This window comes from Excalfactoria chinensis, chromosome Z, assembly GCF_039878825.1.
Source record: "Excalfactoria chinensis isolate bCotChi1 chromosome Z, bCotChi1.hap2, whole genome shotgun sequence".
Taxonomy (NCBI): Eukaryota; Metazoa; Chordata; class Aves; order Galliformes; family Phasianidae; genus Excalfactoria; species Excalfactoria chinensis.
In genome coordinates, this window is record NC_092857.1 from 21,659,278 (window position 1) to 21,681,537 (window position 22,260).

At 39.9% G+C, this 22,260-nt stretch overlaps 2 protein-coding genes and 1 long non-coding RNA gene across 3 annotated transcripts in view; 2 read left to right on the forward strand and 1 right to left on the reverse strand.

The window, feature by feature from the left end:
• The window catches only part of DMGDH (dimethylglycine dehydrogenase), a 45,334-nt gene extending 32,083 nt beyond the window's left edge, over nucleotides 1-13,251 (forward strand). Inside the window, exons 14-16 of the mRNA XM_072359580.1 lie at nucleotides 485-544; nucleotides 12,217-12,351; nucleotides 13,036-13,251. Coding sequence (XP_072215681.1) covers nucleotides 485-544; nucleotides 12,217-12,351; nucleotides 13,036-13,251 — 411 coding nt within the window. The remainder of the gene's footprint in view (nucleotides 1-484; nucleotides 545-12,216; nucleotides 12,352-13,035) is intronic.
• A 163-nt stretch (nucleotides 13,252-13,414) lies between these two features.
• LOC140264093 (uncharacterized) lies at nucleotides 13,415-17,633 on the reverse strand. The gene is made up of 3 exons (XR_011906001.1): nucleotides 17,505-17,633; nucleotides 16,155-16,313; nucleotides 13,415-13,553 (listed from the first exon to the last, which is right to left on the reverse strand). It is a non-coding gene; the product is annotated as an uncharacterized lncRNA (long non-coding RNA).
• ARSB (arylsulfatase B) overlaps nucleotides 16,404-22,260 on the forward strand; it is a 65,809-nt gene continuing 59,952 nt past the window's right edge. The window contains exons 1-2 of the mRNA XM_072359581.1: nucleotides 16,404-17,678; nucleotides 21,380-21,566. Of these exons, the coding sequence (XP_072215682.1) occupies nucleotides 17,430-17,678; nucleotides 21,380-21,566 (436 nt within the window). The 5' untranslated portion in view covers nucleotides 16,404-17,429. The remainder of the gene's footprint in view (nucleotides 17,679-21,379; nucleotides 21,567-22,260) is intronic.

The window sequence follows — 22,260 nt, forward strand, 5'->3', positions numbered from 1 at the left end:
ATTTTCATTCTCGCTTGTAATGCTGCCCAACAAACCATTACCCCCCCTTCCCCCAGTAGGAAGGCAGTAAGAAAACCTGGCATTGTGTTTTATTTTTGTCTCTAGCTGAGGCATTCTGGTGTGTGGCAGTTAATTTTTATAACCTGATTATTCATGCTTCTGCAGGTTCCATTCTGCTTTGAAAAAAACCTCTCATTTCTGATTGGAATGTGTATTTACTTTGCACACTGAAACTTAAGTGCAGGAGTTATGAATCTACACTTTATGTTAAGGATAGTATGATATTCTGCTTGAAATCATGTATGAGGAAGCTTACAGTATATTCAGATGGAAGTTGCACATAAGCAATGTGGATGACATTGACTCAGAAATAAATAGAAAGATGCACAGAATAATAATAATTTTATTTTTTTTTTTTAAAGGTAAAACCTGCTATAGACCACCATGTAGAGATGGCTTTTGTTTTTTTTTTTCTTTATAACAGATGAACTGTGACACTAATCCCTTGGAAGCTGGACTGGAATATTTTGTAAAGCTAAACAAGGTATGTCCCATTATTTTGAGAATGTTCCATTATGTGCAAAGTTATCCTTTCCAGTGTTTGAAAAGAAAAATTGTTGTTGTCTCTAAAATAAAACAGGTACTAGAAAATGAGCTGAGCAACATTTTTTTGCAGTATATAGTACTAAGTACAGATTTAAATGTATGTATTTTTTTTCCATGGTTCTCAGTAACAAGAGTATATACTAGATTGGAAACTTGCAAGTATTACATTTGATGCTGTCTATATAAAAAATGTCTCTTTGAATTTGATTTATTTTTCTAGAAAAATACATTATGTGCTTTTGAAAGCACGTGTTACACATGTATGGGCTGAACAAACCCATTTGTGTTGTGAAAATGTTTTACCTGCTTAGTCTTGTTAAAGGAATTATCTGTAGTATCGTCATCTCTGCCTACTGCTTTGGTACAGCAATCGCTGAAAAAAAATCAGTAGATTTTTTAGAATAACTGCTGATTGACAATAATGAAACAAGTCAAATACTAGTATATCTGTAAAAAAATAAAATAAAATAAAATAAAATAAAATAAAATAAAATAAAATAAAATAAAATAAAATAAAATAAAATAAAATAAAGTAAAATAAAAGTTTTGGTAGAATTTCTGAGGAGATCCCTGTTGATAACTTGTTCTTGTCTGAGTTGCAGTTTAGAGAATGGGATTAGTTGAATTGAAATGTGTGATGCAAGTAAAAATCATTATTCTATCTCCTTTTATTGCCATCCTCGTTTTCTTATGATAGTAATATTTTAGAAAATCAGAACCCATTATTGTCTAACAGATAGAGAAATTGCATGTAATTTTCTGTTCCAAATAAATAAAACAGGTGTCCAAACTCTCCATGAAACACTGTGAAATCTCTTCCTGTGCAGCTCCGATGCCACCTGTTGCTACCAGTTAGCTTATCAGCTCAAACAGGGATCACATATACAATGGATGTGAAGTTTCTAACCTAAGAAAAGCCAGCTCCAACTTTTAAGTTGCAGCACTAGATAAGCTACTGATCTTTATCTTTGGATATGCAGGAGTTACGGACTCAGGTTAGACATAAAATTATGCTTTTTACCTACATGAGACAAGTGTACTAGCAGTAAGAGGAATGAATCCAAGAAGGCATCCATTCTTGTCCCAGTCTAACATCAGTGTGTGCTGTATCACAAAATACAAGTTCCAGAGTTATTCCTGCCCAGCTATGGAGCTTATCCACTGGAAAGCAAGGTGCTCCCAGAGATGTCAGTTGAGTTCCTACATGTAGCAAAGCTCCAGCTGTCTCCATTAGGCTGTGTATTTTTTCCCTGCTGAGATAAAATGATGTGCAAAGGAAATCTGGTGCTTCAGAATAATGTTATCAATGATTTTCCAACCTTGAGAAGAACATCAGCTGAACTGGAGAAGAATACAATGGAAAACACGATTATTATACACATTATTCTTATTATATAGTAGAATGGAAAACATCACTTTTTTTTTTTTTTTTTAGTTTTTCTTTCCCTTTCCAATCCATACATCTCTTTCTGGTAGTTTGATTGCTTGCTTGCTTTGTTGTTGTTTTTTTTTTTTGAGTATGGGAAGAAAACTGCCATAAGCCAGGGAAGCTGTTGCTTGACAAGATGCCCATGCAGAATATGCGAAGGCACTAATATGCAGGAAACACTTTGGTTTTTACTGTTCTGCATGCTTTTCTTCATGGTTACGCATACTGTAGATAAGTAGGTGTGAAGAGAACCTCTGTCATAGAAGCAGGATGTCAGCCTGAAAACATTTGCTAGTTTTGTCGAACAAACGTGAAGAAGGAATAATCGATGTTTATTTATTGACTTAGAGAAGAGGGCAGTTGTGGCTGTATGTTGACACTGCAGAGGTACCTGAATTAACTCAGATATTGGAAGCAGTCTAAACAGTGTAGCATGAAGCGCCATGTGAGATTATTTACTCTTCTTTTTGGCAGCTTAGGATGGTGAATCCCATTTTTAGTTACAATTTCCCGTTTCTGGCTTTGATGTTCATTTGGCATGGTGTAGACTTCAGCATTTCCTACAGGACACTATGACTGAATACGAGCTAAGTATTCTTTTATTGTGGCTATCAGCTTTCCTATTGTCAAACATTTTTCGTCTTCTTAAAAAACAAAACAAGGCCATAACAGATTATTCTTGTTTGACATCTTGGTCTGCAGGAAATTTCTGATGGAAACTGTGTACTCCCAGTGGCAGAAAGTGCTTATTTCTGTGTAGATTAAAACAAAAATGAACCATTCAGCTGATTATTGGATAGCGCTTCTTATCGCACAACAAACAGCTAAAACAGCTCACTTCAATGTAAGTGAATCATAAGTCATGGAAATACAAGCAGCTTATAAGCAGATTAGAGTGAATGAAGAACCAAATGCCTGCGAAGGTAATACGATCAAAGTTATTTTACACAAGAGCCTATTCAAAAATCTATGGGACAAACATAAGGAGATGCAAGTTCCCAATAAAATCTTGGTATTTCTTTGTATTATGCAAAGCTTAGTATATGCATCAGCTTCAGGTGTGTAGAGACCATTCATTTTATTTGTGATAAGGAACATGAAAAATTCTTAAAAGCTTAAATTGGTTTCCTCGTGATTTCAGTGAAAAGATTCATAGTTCTAGATGGTTTTGTCTGGCTTCTTCTTAGTGCTCCCTTATTGTTTTGTTGATGGTGTTTGTTCCGCGTGGAGATGGGCAGGATGGGATGTGATTAAATCAAAGTGGAGGGATGATAATAGAATTTCTAAGTTAGTGTGCACATCCTTTTTATGAATTCACACGAAAATCTTTCAGTTTCAGGAGAGGTATTTTTTAAGTATCTCTAGTCTCTGTATTCAACTGTTTTTACTGAATATTCTTTGTTAGACACCATACTTTCTACTCACGAGTAAGCACTCTGTTACAAATTATTCAGTAGGGTCCATGTCAGGAAATTCACAGGATGTCTCTAAGGATGAAAAAGGATACATCTGTTTTTGCAACAGTTGTTTTTCTTGTGACACAAAATTCCTTGTTTATCTGTTGGCGTTTAACTTGCCGTGATTTATATGCAAGACTGCCATCTGCTGGGCAGTGTGTGCAGCATCAGCTCGCTGCAATTTTGGGGGCGGAAGGCAGCAGATGACAGAAACCCGTGGGGATTTTGTTCTAATATACTCATCTAAGAGGTTAGCCAATATTTAGCATTTTTTTCCTTTAGTAGGAAATACCTTTATTAGAGACAGTGTTTCTTTGTTGCAGTCCTGTCTATGTATTGAGGCAATTTCTCTATTCAAAGTTCTTTTCTTCCGGGGTTATATATTACCCACAGTCTCCACCCCTTTGCTTTTTCTTAGGCCTATGATACTTGCAGGTTTTTTTTAACCCGGTTTATTTCCTTTTTCCTTCCCTGTCAGCTTTTCAGTGTTTCTGTCTCCACCAATATTGCATTTAAATGTCATTTAAAATGCATAAAAAGTGCTTCTTAAACTGCAATCCTACCACTTCTTACTTTGCATTGGAATTCAGTGGTGGCTGTTGGTATTTCACCTGTTGGACATATTTTATTCCTTTTGTAGTAAATTCAGTGTTACACATCCGTGATCTGCCCAGTTGTGTATCTCCTTCCTTTCCACTCTTCTAGTGTTACCATGTCATAGCATTACAGAATATCTTGTGTTGGAAAGGTCATTTAGTTCTAACCCTCCACCATGTGCAGGGCTGCCATCCATCCGCTCAGGCTGCCCACAGCCCCATCCAACCTGGCCTTGAGCACCTGCAGGAATGGGGCGTCCACGGTTTCTCTGGGCAGCCTGTGCCAGGGCCTCAACACTCTAAATCGTGGTTTATAGTGGTATGTCCTGATTTATTAAAGCACAGAACAAAATATTCTTTTAGGATCTTATTATTTATTTTTATTTTATTTTATCATATTTATTCTATTTTTTTTTTATTTTTTTTTATTTTTATTTTTTTTTTATTTTTTTTTTTTTTTTTTTTTGCATCATTTTACGGGTGCAGTTTTGGTAGGGAACACCAAAAAATAAAAGGCTGAACTGGCCCAACCACAGAGACCATCTCTCCAAAAGGGAGCACTAGAACTTACTAGTTCTACCATGCCCCTCTGTAGCTCTGGCTACAAAAAACAGTGATACTAAGTGACAAGCATGGGAAAAGTGGCAGAGAGGAGAATATACATGCTGCCTCTCTTTCTCTGCAGTATTCCAGTGTATGTAGCCATTTGTATCATGATGTATATAAAATGCTCTTTTTCTGTTTTGGTAATGTTTGATGACTCCACACAAATTATGTGGCCTATAGCACTGTTAGGCAGTGATATGAAATAAAAATCTTTCACGTGCAGGAGACAAAGGTTTCATACAGGTGGAACAAGGACTGAAAGGTGGTAACTTGTAAAACAACCACTTTTAGCCCTTTGTGCATGTTTTCTTAATTGAATTTCTGTTTTACTTAGTCACTGACTTTATAATGGTCCTGTGTTGGCAGGACCATAGCAAGTGATAAATAGTTATTTTCTTGTTCCTAAAATGCAGTATAAACTGTATAAGGCAGCTTCAGGGATGAAATGCCTGGCAATTGCCGACCAAGTGTGCTGGAAGCACAGTTCCAACTCTGATGTTGGTGAACCTGCAAGAGTTTCTGTAATTTCCCCCTTTTGTTAAGGTCTGTCCAGCATTCCCTTTCAGCAATTTGCATCCCACCTGTTCAGAGAGGGATGAACATAGTAGTAACTACTGACCCCACTCCATAATCCAGAATAAGGTTCTGTGCCACTTCCTCTTTAAAGAAGAAAAGGAGATGGAAGTGGATTCATACACTGTAGTTGTTTCATTGGATGTCTAGAGGGGTCATGAAAACAAAGGTTTTATCCCATCACTTTACACAGGGTATGAAAATATCTGCAGAGGTTTTGTTTTCTGTATAAAATGCACACTTGGGTCTTTCCCACTGTGTTGGGTCATATAAAGCTATAGGCACTCACCAAGCTAGGAATTTTGAGCAAAAATAATTCATCATCAGTTTGTTTTAAACAGATTTTTAGAGCTGCTTGTTTGCATTCAAGAAGGGCTTGGGCTGACTGAGTGAAAGGTGAAGTGAAAGACGAAGGTACCACACATACTGACTGGCTGTGTATCCTTTAGAAAATTGTTTAATGCAATATAAACTGCAGCTTTGGTTTGCTGCTGGAAAGCAAATTCTTCAAATATTTGCTACCTGTGGAGGAAAAGGATCTTCAGCTATCACCCTCTGATACCATTTGGTGCATAACCCTGAAATTACTCAAGAGCATTCAAGTAAAAATAATTATTTTCAAAATACTGCATTGATGCTGTCTCCAGTGTGTTATAGTGCCATGGTTATAGCAGACTGCAGCATCTGTTGGTGCTGCCTCACTCAGCTGGGTGCCTTTGTGTACATAATTTGGCTGTATGCCCACATGCGTAAGAAGGATTCCAAATAAATGACAATTACATTTTATTATTAAAAGAGATTTGCATATCTTTGCTGCCAGTTATTCCTGAAGGGATTTGACAGTTTTTCTTCCAGGAAACCCAGACTTTATGCCACTAAACAGCACAGTTTAAAAACGAAAATCTGAAGCTTCGTACGCACTTTGTATTTCCTTTCCTTAAGCAACTCATTGAAGAATTAGAATTAGGATCCGTGAGCCTTGGAATGAGCACCAAGCGTGTTTGAAATACAGTGAGTTCAACTTTCCAGGGTATGTCACAGTGCCTAAAATCACCTCACTGGTTAATGTTCTTTTTTTAACCGTTAAGTGCTCTTATTTAGTGCTAACAAACACAGAGTAATTGATACAAGGTGAAAGCCTGATGGGGAGAATGGCAAGGGAAAATGTATGATATATTAATAAATTGGATAACCTGTGGCCTCCCCTAAGCTTTATGCTGTTTGAAAACTGTAACTGATTTGTCACCGTGGTTTAATTTTCCTTTACAAATAGTATATAAAGAGCTAAACCCTTCTTTTATTTTCAGTGCACTCAAACTAAAGAATGTGAATCTAAATACTGTTGTCCTTATCCTGATTCTTTTTACTTACTGTGAAAAATATCACTTCTGCCCCAGCTTAACGCTTTGGGAGCATATATTAAAATACTGGAAAATCTTCTGTATTTTAGGCTTAGTTTAATGAGAATCATTAAGTAATGAAGCATTGTATTGTTACTCCATTTCATGTTGGGTTTCTTTTAAGTGAAGAGACAATAGGAACAAATACAAATTTGACATTTGTTTGAGGTTGGAATTATTTAATATTTCCCCCTTTTTTCTTTTTTTCTTTCCCTTTTTTTCCCCTTTCTTTTGCAGAATATCCTGTTAATAAGTTGTGCTAGTTTGAATGGATTTAATCTTGCATTGTATTTAATATTCTATTTAACGCAATGACTTAAAAGAAACAGAAACTCAACTTACTGATTTTGTCCAAGAAACAGGAAGAAGTTGCCAAGAATAGACAGTGTTAATTTGAATTAATCACTTTCCATTGTGTCAAATGGTTATAAATATCTAAAGTGTGGGAGTCAAGTGGATAGAGCCAGGCTATTTTCAGCAGTGTCCAGTGGCAGGACAAGGGGCTATGTGCACCAAAGGGAACACAGGAAATTCCATATGAACATGAGGACAAGCTCCTTTACCCGTGAGGGTGACAGAGCACTGGAACCAGCTGCCCAGGGTTTGGAGTCTCCTCCTTTGGAGATAGTTCAAATCCACCTGAACGCTTTTCTGTGCTGCCTACCCTAGGGAACATGCTTTAGCAGGGGGTGCACTCGATGATCTTGGGAGGCTTCTTCCAACCCCTGCAGTTCTGTGATTCTGTGATACATATATTCATTCTTGAAGGGTGTGTTTATGTCGGTGTGTGTGTGTATTTTGCAGAACTTGAATTCTGGGTTACCTTTAGGTTATTTTTCCAGGACAGAATTCTAATAAGAAGAAAAATATCAACCATTAAGGATTAAATCAGCAAACAACTAGTCCACTGTATAAAAGCTGCCAAATCCATCTCCAGTTAGCATGCAGAATATAATGATGTATTCCTGGTGGCAGAAGGTCTGGTGCAGTTGAAATTAATTCAGCAAGAATTGCATTTTCTATCCATAAAGAACAGACAGAGAACAATCCAGAAATGTGTAGATTATAAAACCTGTAAACTGCCTCGAGTTTTCCGTAATGGTCACCATGGAAGTCAAGGGCTTTTTGCTGTCAACCTTAAGGTTACAGTAATTGGTAGATTAACAGGAATTAACTATCATCTATACAGCTAATCTTGAAGTGACCCATTAGAGTGGTATTTATATGCTACCAGGTCATACTCAAGGTTTTCATTATGACTGATGCATTCATTTTTATGGAACTGTTCACCCGTTTGTAAAAAAAAAGAAACTTAGAGAGGTAACAATTAACTGGAAGTCCTGAATTTAAAAAAAACAACAGTACACAAACACACACACATTGATGAAAATGATACATGTTTTAAGGGCTTTCAGTTCTCTCTCTATTTATGCACTCACAAGTATCTAAATACTCCATAAAAAAACAAGAACAAGCTGTGTCAGTGTGGTGAGATAATGCACTTCCAATGTCTTAGGTTTTTTTTTTCTGGAAAACTTGAGGGTGAATCAATGAAGGGAATGGGCACAGTAAAATAATACTGCTGGAAGAGGGGAGACCTAACTTCCTGGTTGCAGTTGGAGGCCTAGAGCACATGCCATTTTATTTGAGTTCTTGTGTTCAGTTCCAGGTAAATTCCTTGAGACTAAATACCATGTACTACATTGGCATGCTGGGGGCTGGGGGGAAGTTAATTCAGTGTTAAACTCACCTGTAGAATATTTGCTTCCCAGATACCTGTCTTGTGCAAAGTGTTCTACTCTGTGATGTGCTCTGGTATGCCGTCTTATTTGTGTTTCTAGTTGTAGGTGATTCCTTTTATAAATCTTCCTTCGTAACACAAAAGCAATTCTGTGAAAAGTGACAAGGAACCACCCTTTTGCTGTCTATTGTCAGATTTGAGATTGTTGTTATATGCTTTTCTAGCAACATCCAGAGAGTTCTAAAATCAGTTCTCCCAGTCCTTTGTCTAATCTGGGCGGTATTTCGTGCTGCCCTTCAGAGTGGAGCATTCGTGATACTTAGGTATAATGTCTGCCTTTATCTTCAGTTGGTCCACACTGATTTTCAGACTTACTGATCCTTAGCCACTTCTTGACACCCGCAGCTTTCCACCATTGCTTGTACAATCCAATCTTTCAAAAGTCATCGGTACTTTAGTGGTTTCTTCTGAGACTAGAAGTAGACGTATATGAACCAGAATAAGATGTTCAGAAATAAGAACACATTCTAACTGTGCTGTCTGTATTCTGAGTACAATACATTCGCTGCTGACTCACAAGGAGCAGAACTTTAGAACTTGGCATTCTGAATATCGCACTATAAGCACAGCACTCATCACAAGTGTATTTCAAATAACTGCTGGGGTCTATAGGCTGTAATTCTTAATGGAAATTAAAGAACAATACCAGAAATAGTATCTTGATATTTTCAACATTATTTCATTCCTTTTCTCTTTAGCTCTCATCAGATGGCTAGAAATTCTGCTTTAGATGTAGAAGATTTGTCACGGTGACCTAGGACCGTGTGTCTTAAAATAGCTTTCACTGCTACTCATCTCAGCAAAGGCTAAACAGCTAGGTGAACTTTTAACTGCTGTTATGTTTCTTGCCCACAGGACAGGATGATGTGCATCTGGCATATTAGTTGATTGCAAATTGTTTGTTCTGCCTGACCTATGCCAAAAAAAAACCAAAACAAACAGTGAATCATAGAATGGCTTAGGTTGGAAGGTACCTCAGAGATCATCTAGTTCCAACTGCACTGCCATGACACGGTTGCCAACTGCTAAATCAGGCACTAGGTTAGGCTGTGCAAGGCCCCTTCCAACCTGGCCTTGAACTCCTCCAGGGATAGGCATCCACAACTCCTCTGGACAACCTGTTCCATTGCCTCACCACACTCTGAGCAAAATATTTTCCTGATGTCTAATCTAAATCTGCTCTTTTCTAGCTTAAAGCCATTCCCCCTTGTTCTGTCACTGTCTACTTGTTTAAAAATTTGATTTTACTCCTGTTTATAAGCTCCCTTGAATACTGGAAGCAACAGCTTTGCCTGCTGGCCACCCTTCCTTTGATGCAGCCCAGGATACTGTTGGCCTTCTGGGCCATGCCAAGCTTTTCATCTATCAGAACTCCCAAGTCTTGCTTTCAGTTTCTCTCAGTCTGTATACATGTCTGGGATTGCCCTGATGCAAGTGCAAAAAAAACAAAAACAAACAAACAACAACAACAACAACAAACAAACAAACAAACAAACAAACAAACAAACAAACAAAACACAATTTTTGACTTTGTTGAACCTCATCTGATTCATAGGGGCCAATTTATCAAGCTTGTCCAGTTCCCTTTAGATGGTATTCCTTCCTTCTGTCATATCAAATGCACTAGTCAGTTTGGTGCCATTCACAAACTTGCTGAAGGGGTATCCAACTCCATCAATTATCTGTGTTATTGACAAAGATGCTAAAGAGCATCCATCCCAAGACAAGCCTATGGGGGACATAATTCATGACTGGCCTCCACCTGGACATAGAATAATTGATCGTGACACTCTGGCTGTAGCTTTCCAACCAGTTATTTATCTACAGAGTAGTCCATCCTTTGAACACTTATCTCTCCAATTTAAATATAAGGATGTGGTGCGAGACCATATCATTGTGTCCTCAATTTTCTCCTTGTCTGTTGAAGCTAGTTTTCCCCTATCATTTATCAGAGAGAGTACAATTTCCATTACTTGTTTAGTGTACCTGTAGAACCCCTTATTATTATTTTTCACATCACTCATCAAGTGCAGATACATCTATGCTTTGACTTTTCTGATCCCATCTCTGCACGTCCAGACCACATCCTTGTATCCTTCCCAGGCCATTCATTCCTGATTCTGCTGGCTGCACATGTCCTTCTTACCCCTCAGTTTGAAAACAGGTCCTTGCTCAGCCCTGCTGGCTTCCTGCCTCTTCTGCTTGTTTTTCTATACTCAGGGACAGAGACTGTCATGCTCTCAGAAAGGCATCCTTCAAGTGCAGCCAGCACTTTTTTCCTAAGGATAGTTTCCCAGGGGACCTCATCTAGTAATACCTTAAACAGCCAGTTTGCTCTCCTGGAGCTGAGGATCCTGACTGCTTTCTTCCAGGGCAGTCTCCCTCAAGATCACAAACTCTACCACAGCATGCAGCCCAGAGTGCCTCCAATATTAATCTCTTTAATATGCTCCTCTGTGTTGGTGAGCACCTGGTCCAGTAATGCTTCACTCCTGACTGATCTGTTCAGTACCTGGACCAGCATCCTCGACAGAGCTTGCCATGTTGCTTTCCAAGCAGACATCCAAGTAGTTTAAAATCCCCCATCAAGATGAGAGCCTATGAGTGCAATATTTCTTGTAGTTGAAGAAGGCCTCATCAGCATGCTCCCCCTGGTCAGGTTTCCTGCAGTAGATTGCGACCTCAGATGTGTTTTATTAGTCCAGTCCCTAATTTTCAGACACAGGCTCTTAACCCAGTCATGGCTGTTTCTTAGAGGCAGGTCTTGGCTCTCTATCCTCCTCTTTGCAAAGAGGGCAGTTTCCCTGTCCATCTCTTCAGAAAAGTTTCTAGCCCTCAGTCATTGTGCTCCAGTCATGTAAATCATCCCACCATGTTTCTGTGATTGCGATCAGTTCATAGTTTTCTAATCATGATGTGGCTCACAACTCCTCCTGCTTGTTTCCCATGCTGTGTACACTGGCATAGACATACTTCAGCCAGGCTATCAGCAGTGTTGTGAAGCGCTCTCTCTAGGCACTTGAGACATTCTGTCTAGCAGCACAAAGTCTGTAACAACTCTTCCTATGGCTTGTTTTCTCAATTAATTCCCAGCTGATCAAGCAAGGAAGTTTACATCTAAGTCTTAAATAGTAGTGTGAGAAAAGTCAGTGTTGCAGCTAACAGTAGACAAAATCCTGGCTGTAGAATCAGTCCATCTCAGCCAGCTCAACATCACTGCATACAGTATACACTATCTTATATATCCTTTACTATGCAGAGACTTACAGATGGCTCCCTCAGTACTTGTCATGCATTTATGCAGCCTGCTTCTAAAAAGATGAACATCTATATGTATTTTACTAGACAAGCTGAAAAGGGAACTCAAAATGGCAGTAGTATTCTGTAGCTAACAAGCTTTTTAATCTCTTAAAATGGTAGATATGGGTTTTTCCCCCATACATAGGTTAAAGCAAGAATATGGAGTAAACTGCCAGATTTGCACCCTGGCACAGAGGCATCAGCATGGAACTGTAACAGGTAGCAGAAGTGGTTGCTGATGCTGAATAAAATTACCAAGATGAAATGTACCAATATAAAAACATCAAGATTCAAGATACAATGTCTGTCAAAAAAAAATTGATCTGTATTTCATACAGAATACTTAAGTGCTAGGAACATGAATAAGACAAATATAAATGTTTTTATCTCTGACCTCCTTGTGAAACTCAAGTAACCTGAATATCATCATTATGTTCTATTTTCTCAGCCAGCAGACTTTATAGGAAAGAAAACACTGAAGCAGATTAAAGAAAAGGGACTCAAACGACGACTGGTGTATCTCACCCTGGAAACAGATGATGTTGATCCAGAGGGAAATGAAAGCGTGTGGCATAATGGCAAGGTAATGACTGTAGGTCATGTTACAAGAAACTAAAGTTAATTTGTGAACAGAATCTTACTTTGTGTATCAAGTGTGAATATAATTATCTTTGTTCTGCTGGCACAGACGAATTCTAAGCCTTGACACCATTTTCTAATCTTCAGGTAGGAAACAGCATTGTTTATGTACTGAATGCTGTCACAGACACAGGAACAGGAGAGACTGAAGTATGGTCATCCATTTATTGAACTAAGTCATTCTACAAGTTAATCATTGTTCTAAGACAATTTCTGTTATTTGCTTAAAAGAAAAAAACACACCAGTAAAGCTTAGGCACTCACACTTCAGGTCAGATTTTGCACTGAAACACTTAATAGCAATTAAATCATTGTGTATCTATTATACATAGATAAATTGTGTGTATACATGTGTAAAGTGTTTGTTACTGGTAATAACTGAGCTGAATGCAACAGGAATAAACTTTCAGGGAGCAAAAGTTTGCCAGCTTTAGGTGATGCTATCCATAGAGAAGTTATGAACAGCACAATGCACCTGAAATTTACGTCATATACGAAATATACACCTCAGACACTAATTCTGGATTGTGTATCATAAAAACAAACAAAGAACAACCAACCAACAAACTCAGCTGATGTTGAATATATGCATTAAGGACTTGGCTTTTTGTTGTTTGTTTTTTTTCAGGTTATTGGCAACACCACATCTGGAAGTTTCAGCTATAGTGCTAAGCAGAGTCTGGCTTTTGCATATGTTCCCATAGAGCTCAGCAAAGTTGGACAGAAGTTAGAAGTTGAACTTTTAGGAAAAAATTATTCTGCAGCTGTTATACAAGAGCCACTGGTGCTGACCGAGCCAACAAGAACACGCCTTCAGAGAAAGGGTCAAAGTCCCAAAATATAAACACAAATGAGAATACAGGAAATCGTGCAGTATGAAATACTTCTTTTTCTATGCATGCAATTAAGAGAATTAAACTACTCAAGGTCCTTAATTACTGAACATAAGAACCTGATTGCCATTATTCACTGAGAAATTTGATGGCATTGCCTTCTTGCTTCCTTATATCCATTGTTCATTTCAGAGATCAAAGCACAGCTGATGGACCAGTATGTGTTCACTCTTGTCAGTAACAGCTGAGAGCAGAAAATGGCTGAGAACGAGTAGATCCTTGATTCAGCTTGCTCAGATTTTGGCTGTCAGATCTGAATTCAGGCAGAGGAAAAGGTTGCTCTTAGTATAGACTAATAGCAAATTATTCATTCACCTAGAGACTCATAGCTCATCCTTCATCTGTCCTTGGGCTAAAGTAGCTTATCCTTACAACTGGATGTAACTTCACAAACTTATCAATAAAATAATATCACTGTTATGCACAAAAATGCTCACAAGAGAATGGAAATCTTTCCCATGAATCATTACAAAGTAATAAAAACAATATTAAAGGCAAACTGAATTGCTGATGTTTTTGTTTTGTTTTTTTTTTTTGCTCTATGTATCACCCTGTCAGAAATGATCAAAATCTTACTCTTGATGTAGCAGTTACATGAAATAATGAAGAATGTTTCCTATAGATGAGCTGGTAGATAACATGTACGTGTTATTGCTCAGTCTCTGAAAGGAACTTAAAATACTGTCTTGAGGATTTACTGGTCTAAATGTGAATAGTCATGTGTGCCACCATTGCTCCTTTAACTGTAGACTGAGCAGTAGTTAGAAGTGTATGTTGATAGACAGAAATATTAACAATGAAAAAAATGCAATCCACGGGAGATGAGGTTTTTATATTTGATAACCCAAATAAGTGGGATTGGGATAATGTAAACTGTGGGAGCTTGCTGAATTACTAAAACAGACTTCTGAATTCCACGATAGCTTATCAGTTCTTTTAAACTGTAACACCATATAACTTCCAACGCTCACCTTCAGGCTATAGACAAACATTTCTAAAGTTCATATGACTACAAATAATACTTAAAATGATTTTTTTCCAATTACTGCATCTAAATCTTTATCTAAGAAGGAAATATATAAATAGAAAATACCAGCAGAAACACAATTTAAGTAGTGAATATTTATGCACGTTAAGAGATTTATTCCACACTGACGCCTACAACATGTTGACAAAGAAGATAAAAATAAAAGACAGAAAAGATTTGGAAGTTTGCATGTAGTACTGTCTTGGGTGAAAAATCCACTCTGAAATAATCACCATTTTGCTTTTGTGATTCTGCTTTGCTGAACCAATCAGAGGTGTTACTTTTTGCAAAGGGGACATTGTTTTTAATGAGGCATTCAGCCGCAGAGTTTCCATGAAGATTTAAGAAGCCTAAAATACAACACAGTGTAATAGTGTTTTATTTAGAGCAATTCTTATGGATGTAGTTTTGAATTTTAATATGCAAACAGTGAATATGCAGATGCACTAGACTTGATGTCTGGGATTGTACAGTAACAGTAATTCTGAGGCAGGCAGTCATGTATTCTTTTAAGTAACTTTGTTATACAAAACGCTGTTTCACTTGTGCCATCCACATCTCTAACTGGAAGTTAAAATCGGGTTTGTAACCCTTTCCAGTTCAGAAGAAGTGTGCTGTTAGTTAAGAGATCAACCACATCAGTCCGACGGTACAAGGTACAGACTTTCTGCAGCCTGCTCAAAAGATAAGGAATAACATGCACAACACATTTCCAGCTGTAACCTCCCATCAACTAATTTCTCCTTATGTAGACTATACGAGTCTAATTTTACAGATAATCATAACACCGGACTGCTGAAAATTTTTACCTTTATTCAGTAAGGCATTTGAGAAAGATGCTTTAATTTAGATTAACCATCATGTAAATTACTTTTCTGAAATACTCAAGCTTGTGTGTCAGTAGATCAGGACATCCCAAAAGGCTGGGTTAGCAGGACAAACAGAAAAAAATCTTGACACCCCTCTACATGAGGAGATGAAACACCATTTTACCTTTGAAAACATATCAGATAAGTAGGTGCTATGAATTTTAATGCAAACTTCGCAATTCTCACCAACACTGTGTAGATTTTCAAAGTTATTTTGAATGAGCAAGAATAATTTCCATAAGAACGTGGTAACATTTGAATGGGATTTTAACAAGAATGAAGACAAATAAACTAGCAAAATACACAACTTTTTTTGAGACAACTATGACTGCAGATAGAGCCTGGACTAAAAATATGGACTTTCCAAACTTAGAAACAGGATGAATCAAATGTGAACAAATGAAATATAACTCATTGTCACATATCAGCTTGTCAGGAATCCTGGAATTTACTTCAGGGAAAAGTTACTCTAGGAAAGTCTTACTGCTTCTTGTTCCAGTATCAGTGTCTGATTTTGACTCATGGCTGATAAGCCTCTTTCCAAGAGCAACAAAAGAATTTGGTTATCTTAACTGTGTAATTTCCTTAATTCTCACCCAGTTCTAAAGCTGAGGTGAACAAAAGGATGCAGGAACAGCTCTTTTCTAGAACCTTCCATGCATCAGAAGTTCACTCAGGGAAAAGATAAACATGGTATGATATGCAGAATAAAATAATACAAAGACAGCAATAATAACTGTAAAGATATAGAACTTACGGATCTAGGTGTAACAGAACCAGTATCAACGATATCAATTCATTCTTCACTGTGTTTTATGAGAGAAAAAATTAACAGCAAAATGATAATACATTTCTTCCCTTTCATATTCTGCTTTCTTTCCATTTCTTCATATCAGATTATTTTTGCTTGGTATTCCTGGGCACTTTGCATTACCTGTCAAATATATAATCTACTTACTAGTGCTGTCTTCATTTGCTTCTCTGCTGTCTTTCATCATGGCTTTTCATCTCTTGTGTACTGTGTGCAGTTCCAGTCTCCCCTCCTATCTTTTCTTTGCAGTGCCTCTGTGATACGTTCCACTTCTTCCATCAGTAGGTCTGGAGAAATACCTGGAAGCTGGGAAAAGAGTATCATTTGTCTAGATGGGTATCAGAACTACTAATGGTCTGAAATTAAGGTTAAACAAACTTCTCACCATAATATAAATCATTTTATTATTGATCATTGTAGAAAAACACATCATCACTTGTCAGTGCTGTTGTTTCCAAGCCAGCAGGGAATCCTTTGGGATTTCTATAATAACCACTAGCTAGCTTCATAGGGCTTATCCAATAGTCTTCATTCAGAGGAGCAGGAACCTACTTTCTACAGAGATTTATGAACCAAAACGAAATAGGCAGGAGTTTGGTGTACTCAGCATTGACTTTCCTTTAACTGATAAATACAGTTTCCAGCTGTTAACAAATGGCTACGTAAACTTGGGAATGCAAGCATGTACCATTCCAGGTAAATGTGAAACATACGGTTGTTTGCTTTTTAACTCAATGCAGGAATATTTCTGTGGTCTGTGGATGTACAAAATTCAGCTGACAGCTCCTTCTGTTCTTCCACAGCCTGAGTTTTACATCAAGATTTTTGTGTAGGTTACCAGTCATTTACAATATTGCCTTAGAAGATAAAATGGTTTGAAGAAACAGCTCTGCTGACACAGCTCTTAGTTCTGCTTCTGGGTTGCTTCACTTCCTTCCTACACTGTAACTGCCACAAGGGAGATTTCAGAAGCAGAGCCAGAACCAGGCCTCTCAGCCACGTGAACCAAACCAAGAGCAAAACCCGCTGTCGCTCGCGGCTTCGCAGGGGAAGGGCTGTGAGCGGTAGGGGACCAGGGCAGCAGGGAGGCCACGCACTTTCTCCTACTGGCGCTGGCCATCGCACACACCCAGCCGCTTCCCGGCGGCACAGGCACCGTGACTCCCCAGGGCTGCCGTACGGGTGGCTGGGCCCAACCTTTCTAACTCGCAGAGCACGGTGCACGCGAAGAACAGATAGAGCTACCACGGCCCCGCGTACGCAAGCAAAAGCGCCCCAACCCGCACGCCCACCACCCGCATCCCGCACATCGCTCCCTCCAGCGGGTGCTCCCGCCCCCCGGCCGTGGCCCATCCCGGAGGCGGGCCGCGAGTACGAACGGGGCGGCTCGCCGACGGCGCAGTTCCTGGTTGTCGGCCGGGGATGGGGCGGCTGTGCGTGCTGTGGTGCCTGCTGTGGTGCCTGCTAAGGCCGGCGGCGGCGCGGCCCCCCCCGCACCTGGTGCTGGTGCTGGCCGACGACCTGGGCTGGGGCGACGTGGGCTGGCATGGCTCGGCCATCCGGACGCCGCGGCTGGATGCGCTGGGGGCGGGCGGCGTGCGGCTGGAGCGCTACTACACGCAGCCGCTGTGCACGCCGTCCCGCAGCCAGCTCCTCAGCGGCCGCTACCAGGTAGGGAGCGGCGGGGGCGGCTGGTGCTCGGCTGGCTGTAACGCGAGCAGCCTGCCGGCCTTGGAGCGGGGCTGCCGCTCGGTGAAAACAAACCCGTCACTTCTTCACTTTCTGGTCGTTAGGGTAAAACTAAACGGGGTTTGGTGCGAGGTGCTCTGCTTCGGAAAAGCCGAGCTGCTCTCTGCTTTGTGTGGATTAAAAGGCAGCGGCAGCGTGCTGTGAAAGACGTCCATGGCACTGTCCTGTTTTGTTGTGCACTTCAGAACTGGGCGGGCGCGTGGTTGGAGATCCAGCCGCACCAGCGTGATGTGCCGCGTTGGTGCGGTCTGTGCACAGCTCCGGTCTCACCAGGTGAAGGCAGGCAGGGAACTTAACAGAGAGCCCAGCGGAGCGACACGGTGATGTTGAAGGGCCTGGGGCATCTCCCGTGTGATGGAAGGCTGAGAGATGTGGGGCCGTTCTGCAGAAGGCAGGCTGAGGAGGGGGTCTTATCAGTGCTTGTGAATATCTAAAGTCTGACAGTGAAGAGGATAGGGACGGGCTCTTTCCCATGATGCGCACAGACAGGACAAGGGGCACAGGAAGTTCCATGTGAGTGTGAGGAAAAACTCCTTTACTGTGAGGGTGACGGAATGCTGGAATGGGCTGCCCAGGGAGGTTGTGAGTCTCCTTTGGAGATAATTGAAACACACCTGGATGCTTTTTTGTGTGACCTGCCCTAGGGAACCTGCCTTAGCAGGGGGTCAGACTCAGACATCTGCAAAGATCACTTCCAACCCCTTCCATTCTGTGATTCTGTGTGTAATTTATTTTTCTAGATATTTAAATGCATTCTTACCTTCACGTCCTCCTTCATATAATACCCTCAGCACATACATTTGTGTGTCCTTTGACTGAGTCTTGACCTGACCTCACTTCTTTGTAGTGTGCTCATGAGCTGCTTTTGTTTTTTTCTATCGCACAAGAGTTGTACTTCATACTCTGCTGTACTTCTTGCTTCCTTCCCTTTTCCCAGTCCCTTCCCTCCCTCCCCCCCTTTTAACTCTTATTTTTTATTGCGACTCTGGCAAAGACAGGAAAAAGAATAATTTAGCAAGGTCAAAATGGAGGAAATGACAGAGGGTTAAGTGTATTTCCAAAACATCTTCCTTCTCTAAAGAAGTCTTGTATGTGTATGTTAATCATAGTGATTTGCCAGAGAAACTGCTCGGAATGAAAGTAAATGTCTTTCTGTCATTCTGGATGTTGTCTCTTGTTGTCTCAGAGCAATTGCATTAGATGGGACTTAACCTTTGCAAGCAACATTTGCTATATTTCCAAACATCAAAAGTGAGTAATAAGGAATCGGAGGATGTAATTTATGTATTTATTTATTTATTTACCAACTCCTTCTATTTTTTTAATGTAAATTTCTCATTTTTGTCATATTGACCATTTCTAGAACACATTTTATACTTAATATGCTTATTTAGATATGGGTCAGTGTCAGAAACAGTGTCGCAGTCAGAAACAAGTAGAATTTGGAAATACTTGGAGTTCAGTCTTTATTTTGTGCTTTGACAGTGGCAGTTTACTAGGAATATTTTGTAAATAAGATATTTGAACTTGTATGTGTGCGTGAAGAGGCTTGTGGTTCATTATGTTGATTTCAACCCATCCAAGTTAAGACTCAGAACAGAGTATTGATTGAGCAAGAGCGTGCTTGTATTTATTAAATGTTATTAAACGACAGGCAAGCAGGAGAGGAAAAAGAGAAGAAAAGGAGAGAGAGAGAAAAAAAGAAAAAAACAAAAAGAAAAACAAGAAAAGAAAAGCAAGCCACCACCGCAGATCCCATGTTGGCCTGTGAGTCCATCTCCTTCTGAAGTGGCTGAGGATGTGGTGGGGCATATGCCACTGGCTGTGAGGTTGGCAGTGCCTGTTATGCCATGTGATGGCCCCTTCCAATTGGGCCAGGAGCTGCTGCCAGCCAGAAGGTGTCTGGCACCACTTGCCATGCACATGCTGTACTGGCTGTGCTTCTCCCTTTGCATGGCAGTCATGGAGGGTCATAGTTGGAGGGGGGGACCCAAGGTCTCCTTAAGCAAGGCAACTAACTCTTGATTTCTGCACTGTGCTTGCACACAACATGTGTTTGTTATGCAACTTTTCAGAGGAGTGTTACAGTGCAGCTTTTTGTGTCCAGGCCTTCACAAGATTGTTACAGTTCTGTTTCACTAGTTAACGGTTTGCTGCAAGTTCTCTTAACCAATCACAAAGATAGTAAGAATTCACGGTGTTACAGTTGGCTAAGGTGTTGTCACAGAGTCTGAGCCAGAAAGAAACATGCATGGTGTGTTTTCTATCCTAGGTTTAAGGGTGTTTTGTTGTTGTTATTTTTCTTTTTGGTGGGAGATCATAGAATAGCTTGATTTGGAAGGGATCTTAAAGCCCACCCAGTTCACTTGCTGTGGACAGAGATGAAACCAACTAGATCAGGCTGTACAGTGCCCCATCCAGCCTGGCCTTGAACAGCTCCGGGGATGGGGCAGCCACAGTTTCTTTGGGCAGTCTCCATCAACTCACCACCCTTACAGTGAAAAATTTATTCCTAACTTCTAATAGAATCTGTACTGTTTTAGTTTAAAGCTGCTTGTCCTGCCACTATCAGAGTGTGTAAAAAGTCAGTCCAGCTCCTGTTTATAAGATCCCTAAGAGGAAGGCAGCAGCAAGGTCTCTATGGAGCCTTCTCTTTTCCAAGCTCAATAAACCCAACTCCCTCAACCTTTCTGTGTAGTTGAGGTGCTTCAGCTGTCTGATCATCTTTGTGGCCCTCTTCTTTACTTGCTCTAACAGCTCTGAACTCTGCATCACTTCTCTACTAGGGGCTTGAGATCAAGACCGTCTATTTCAGATGGGTCCTGATGAGGGCAGAGTGGGACAGTCAGCTCCCACTCCCTGCTGGCCATCCCTCTTTTAATGCAGCCCAGGGTATTGCTGGACATCTGGGCTGCAAGCACACGCTGCTGGGTCATGTCCAGCTTCTTGTCTGCCAGAACCCCCAGGTCCTTCTACACAGGGCTGCTCAACCCTAGTACAACACCTTGTATTTGGCTTTGTTGAACCTCATTGGGGTCTCTTGGGTCCATTATTCAAGCCTGTCTAGGTCAATCTGGATGGCGTCACTTCCTCATATGACCTGCAACACTCAGTTTGATGTCATCAGCAAACTTGCTGAGGGTAAACTTGATCCCACTGTCTATGTTGTCAAAGGTAAGGGAATTAGCAAAACCCAGCTTATGGTATGTAGTCATAGAAGAGGTTTCTTCCACTGAACACAATGTTCTAATCAGATTATCTTTGCTGGTCATACTTTTGTGAAGGGATACACGATTCACCACTTGTTAGGTTTAAAAACATTGATGGAGTAGTTAGAGGTCTAACAGAAAGAATGTAGTGGTAGTTTGGTAGTTGTTAATTGGTAGATTTTTGAGTGGAAGCACAAGAGGCTTCTTAACACCAGCAGTGATATTTCATTGTCTTCCTCCATATCCTCTGTCTTTGGGTTTCTGAGCTTCCTCAGTGCTATGTCGGTGAAAACAGGCCCTAAAACTGATGCTAGCCTGTTGTATAGTGTTTTTTACTTTTGGATCTGATATATAGCCTGCATACATGTGTCACTGCATTGTAAGTGATTTTCTTCTTTTTTTTTTCCTTGCTAGATCCATACAGGTTTACAACATCAAATAATTTGGCCGTGCCAGCCCAGCTGTCTACCACTTGATGAGAAACTCCTTCCAGAGCTGCTTAAAGATGCAGGATATGCTACTCACATGGTGGGAAAGTGGCATTTAGGGATGTACAGGAAGGAATGCCTTCCAACCCGCAGAGGATTTGATACTTACTTTGGTAATGGGTAGATTTAATCTGTGCAGTAAATGTGTTGTTAATAATGATGTAAGAGTGCTTGATTCTTCTAAGGACAGATTTACTCTAAGTGCGTAAGTGAATGAATGCTTGTGTATGCTTATTTGCGAAGCGTGTTTACAATGCATTGCTGTATTAAATGTATGTCCAAGCCTTACAATTTATTGAAGAAAATGCCGTAAGTATTGAGTCCCTCTAAAGAAAGTGTTTATCTTTAAAGAACTTCATTTGAGTGTGTTCCATGATGGTTAGAAGACTTAATTTAAAAGATAGGAAGGTCACCTAGATTTAAAACAAACAAACAAACAAAAAGCCAGAGTTGGATTGTCCAACTATGTTTATGTTACAAAGCAATTTGTAACTATGTATTACATATTTTTCCTCTCACAAAGTTTCCTTTCCAAGTATTAATTATATGTTTCATAGCTTTGCACGAATATCCTTGGTGTTATTTGAATGGGGCTATCACTAACACACCCCACGTCACCTGAAACTGGATACGAAGTTGGTAATATCCACTGGCTTGGATTTTAAATCTTTCACTGAATGGAAAAATTGAAAACACATCATCTTGAAAATAACTTTATCACTATAAATTACCACTCCCCAGTTTTTACAGCAGGGAAATTAAGATAGAGAAATTTAATCTATGCTTTTGAAGCCCACGCTCTTGTAA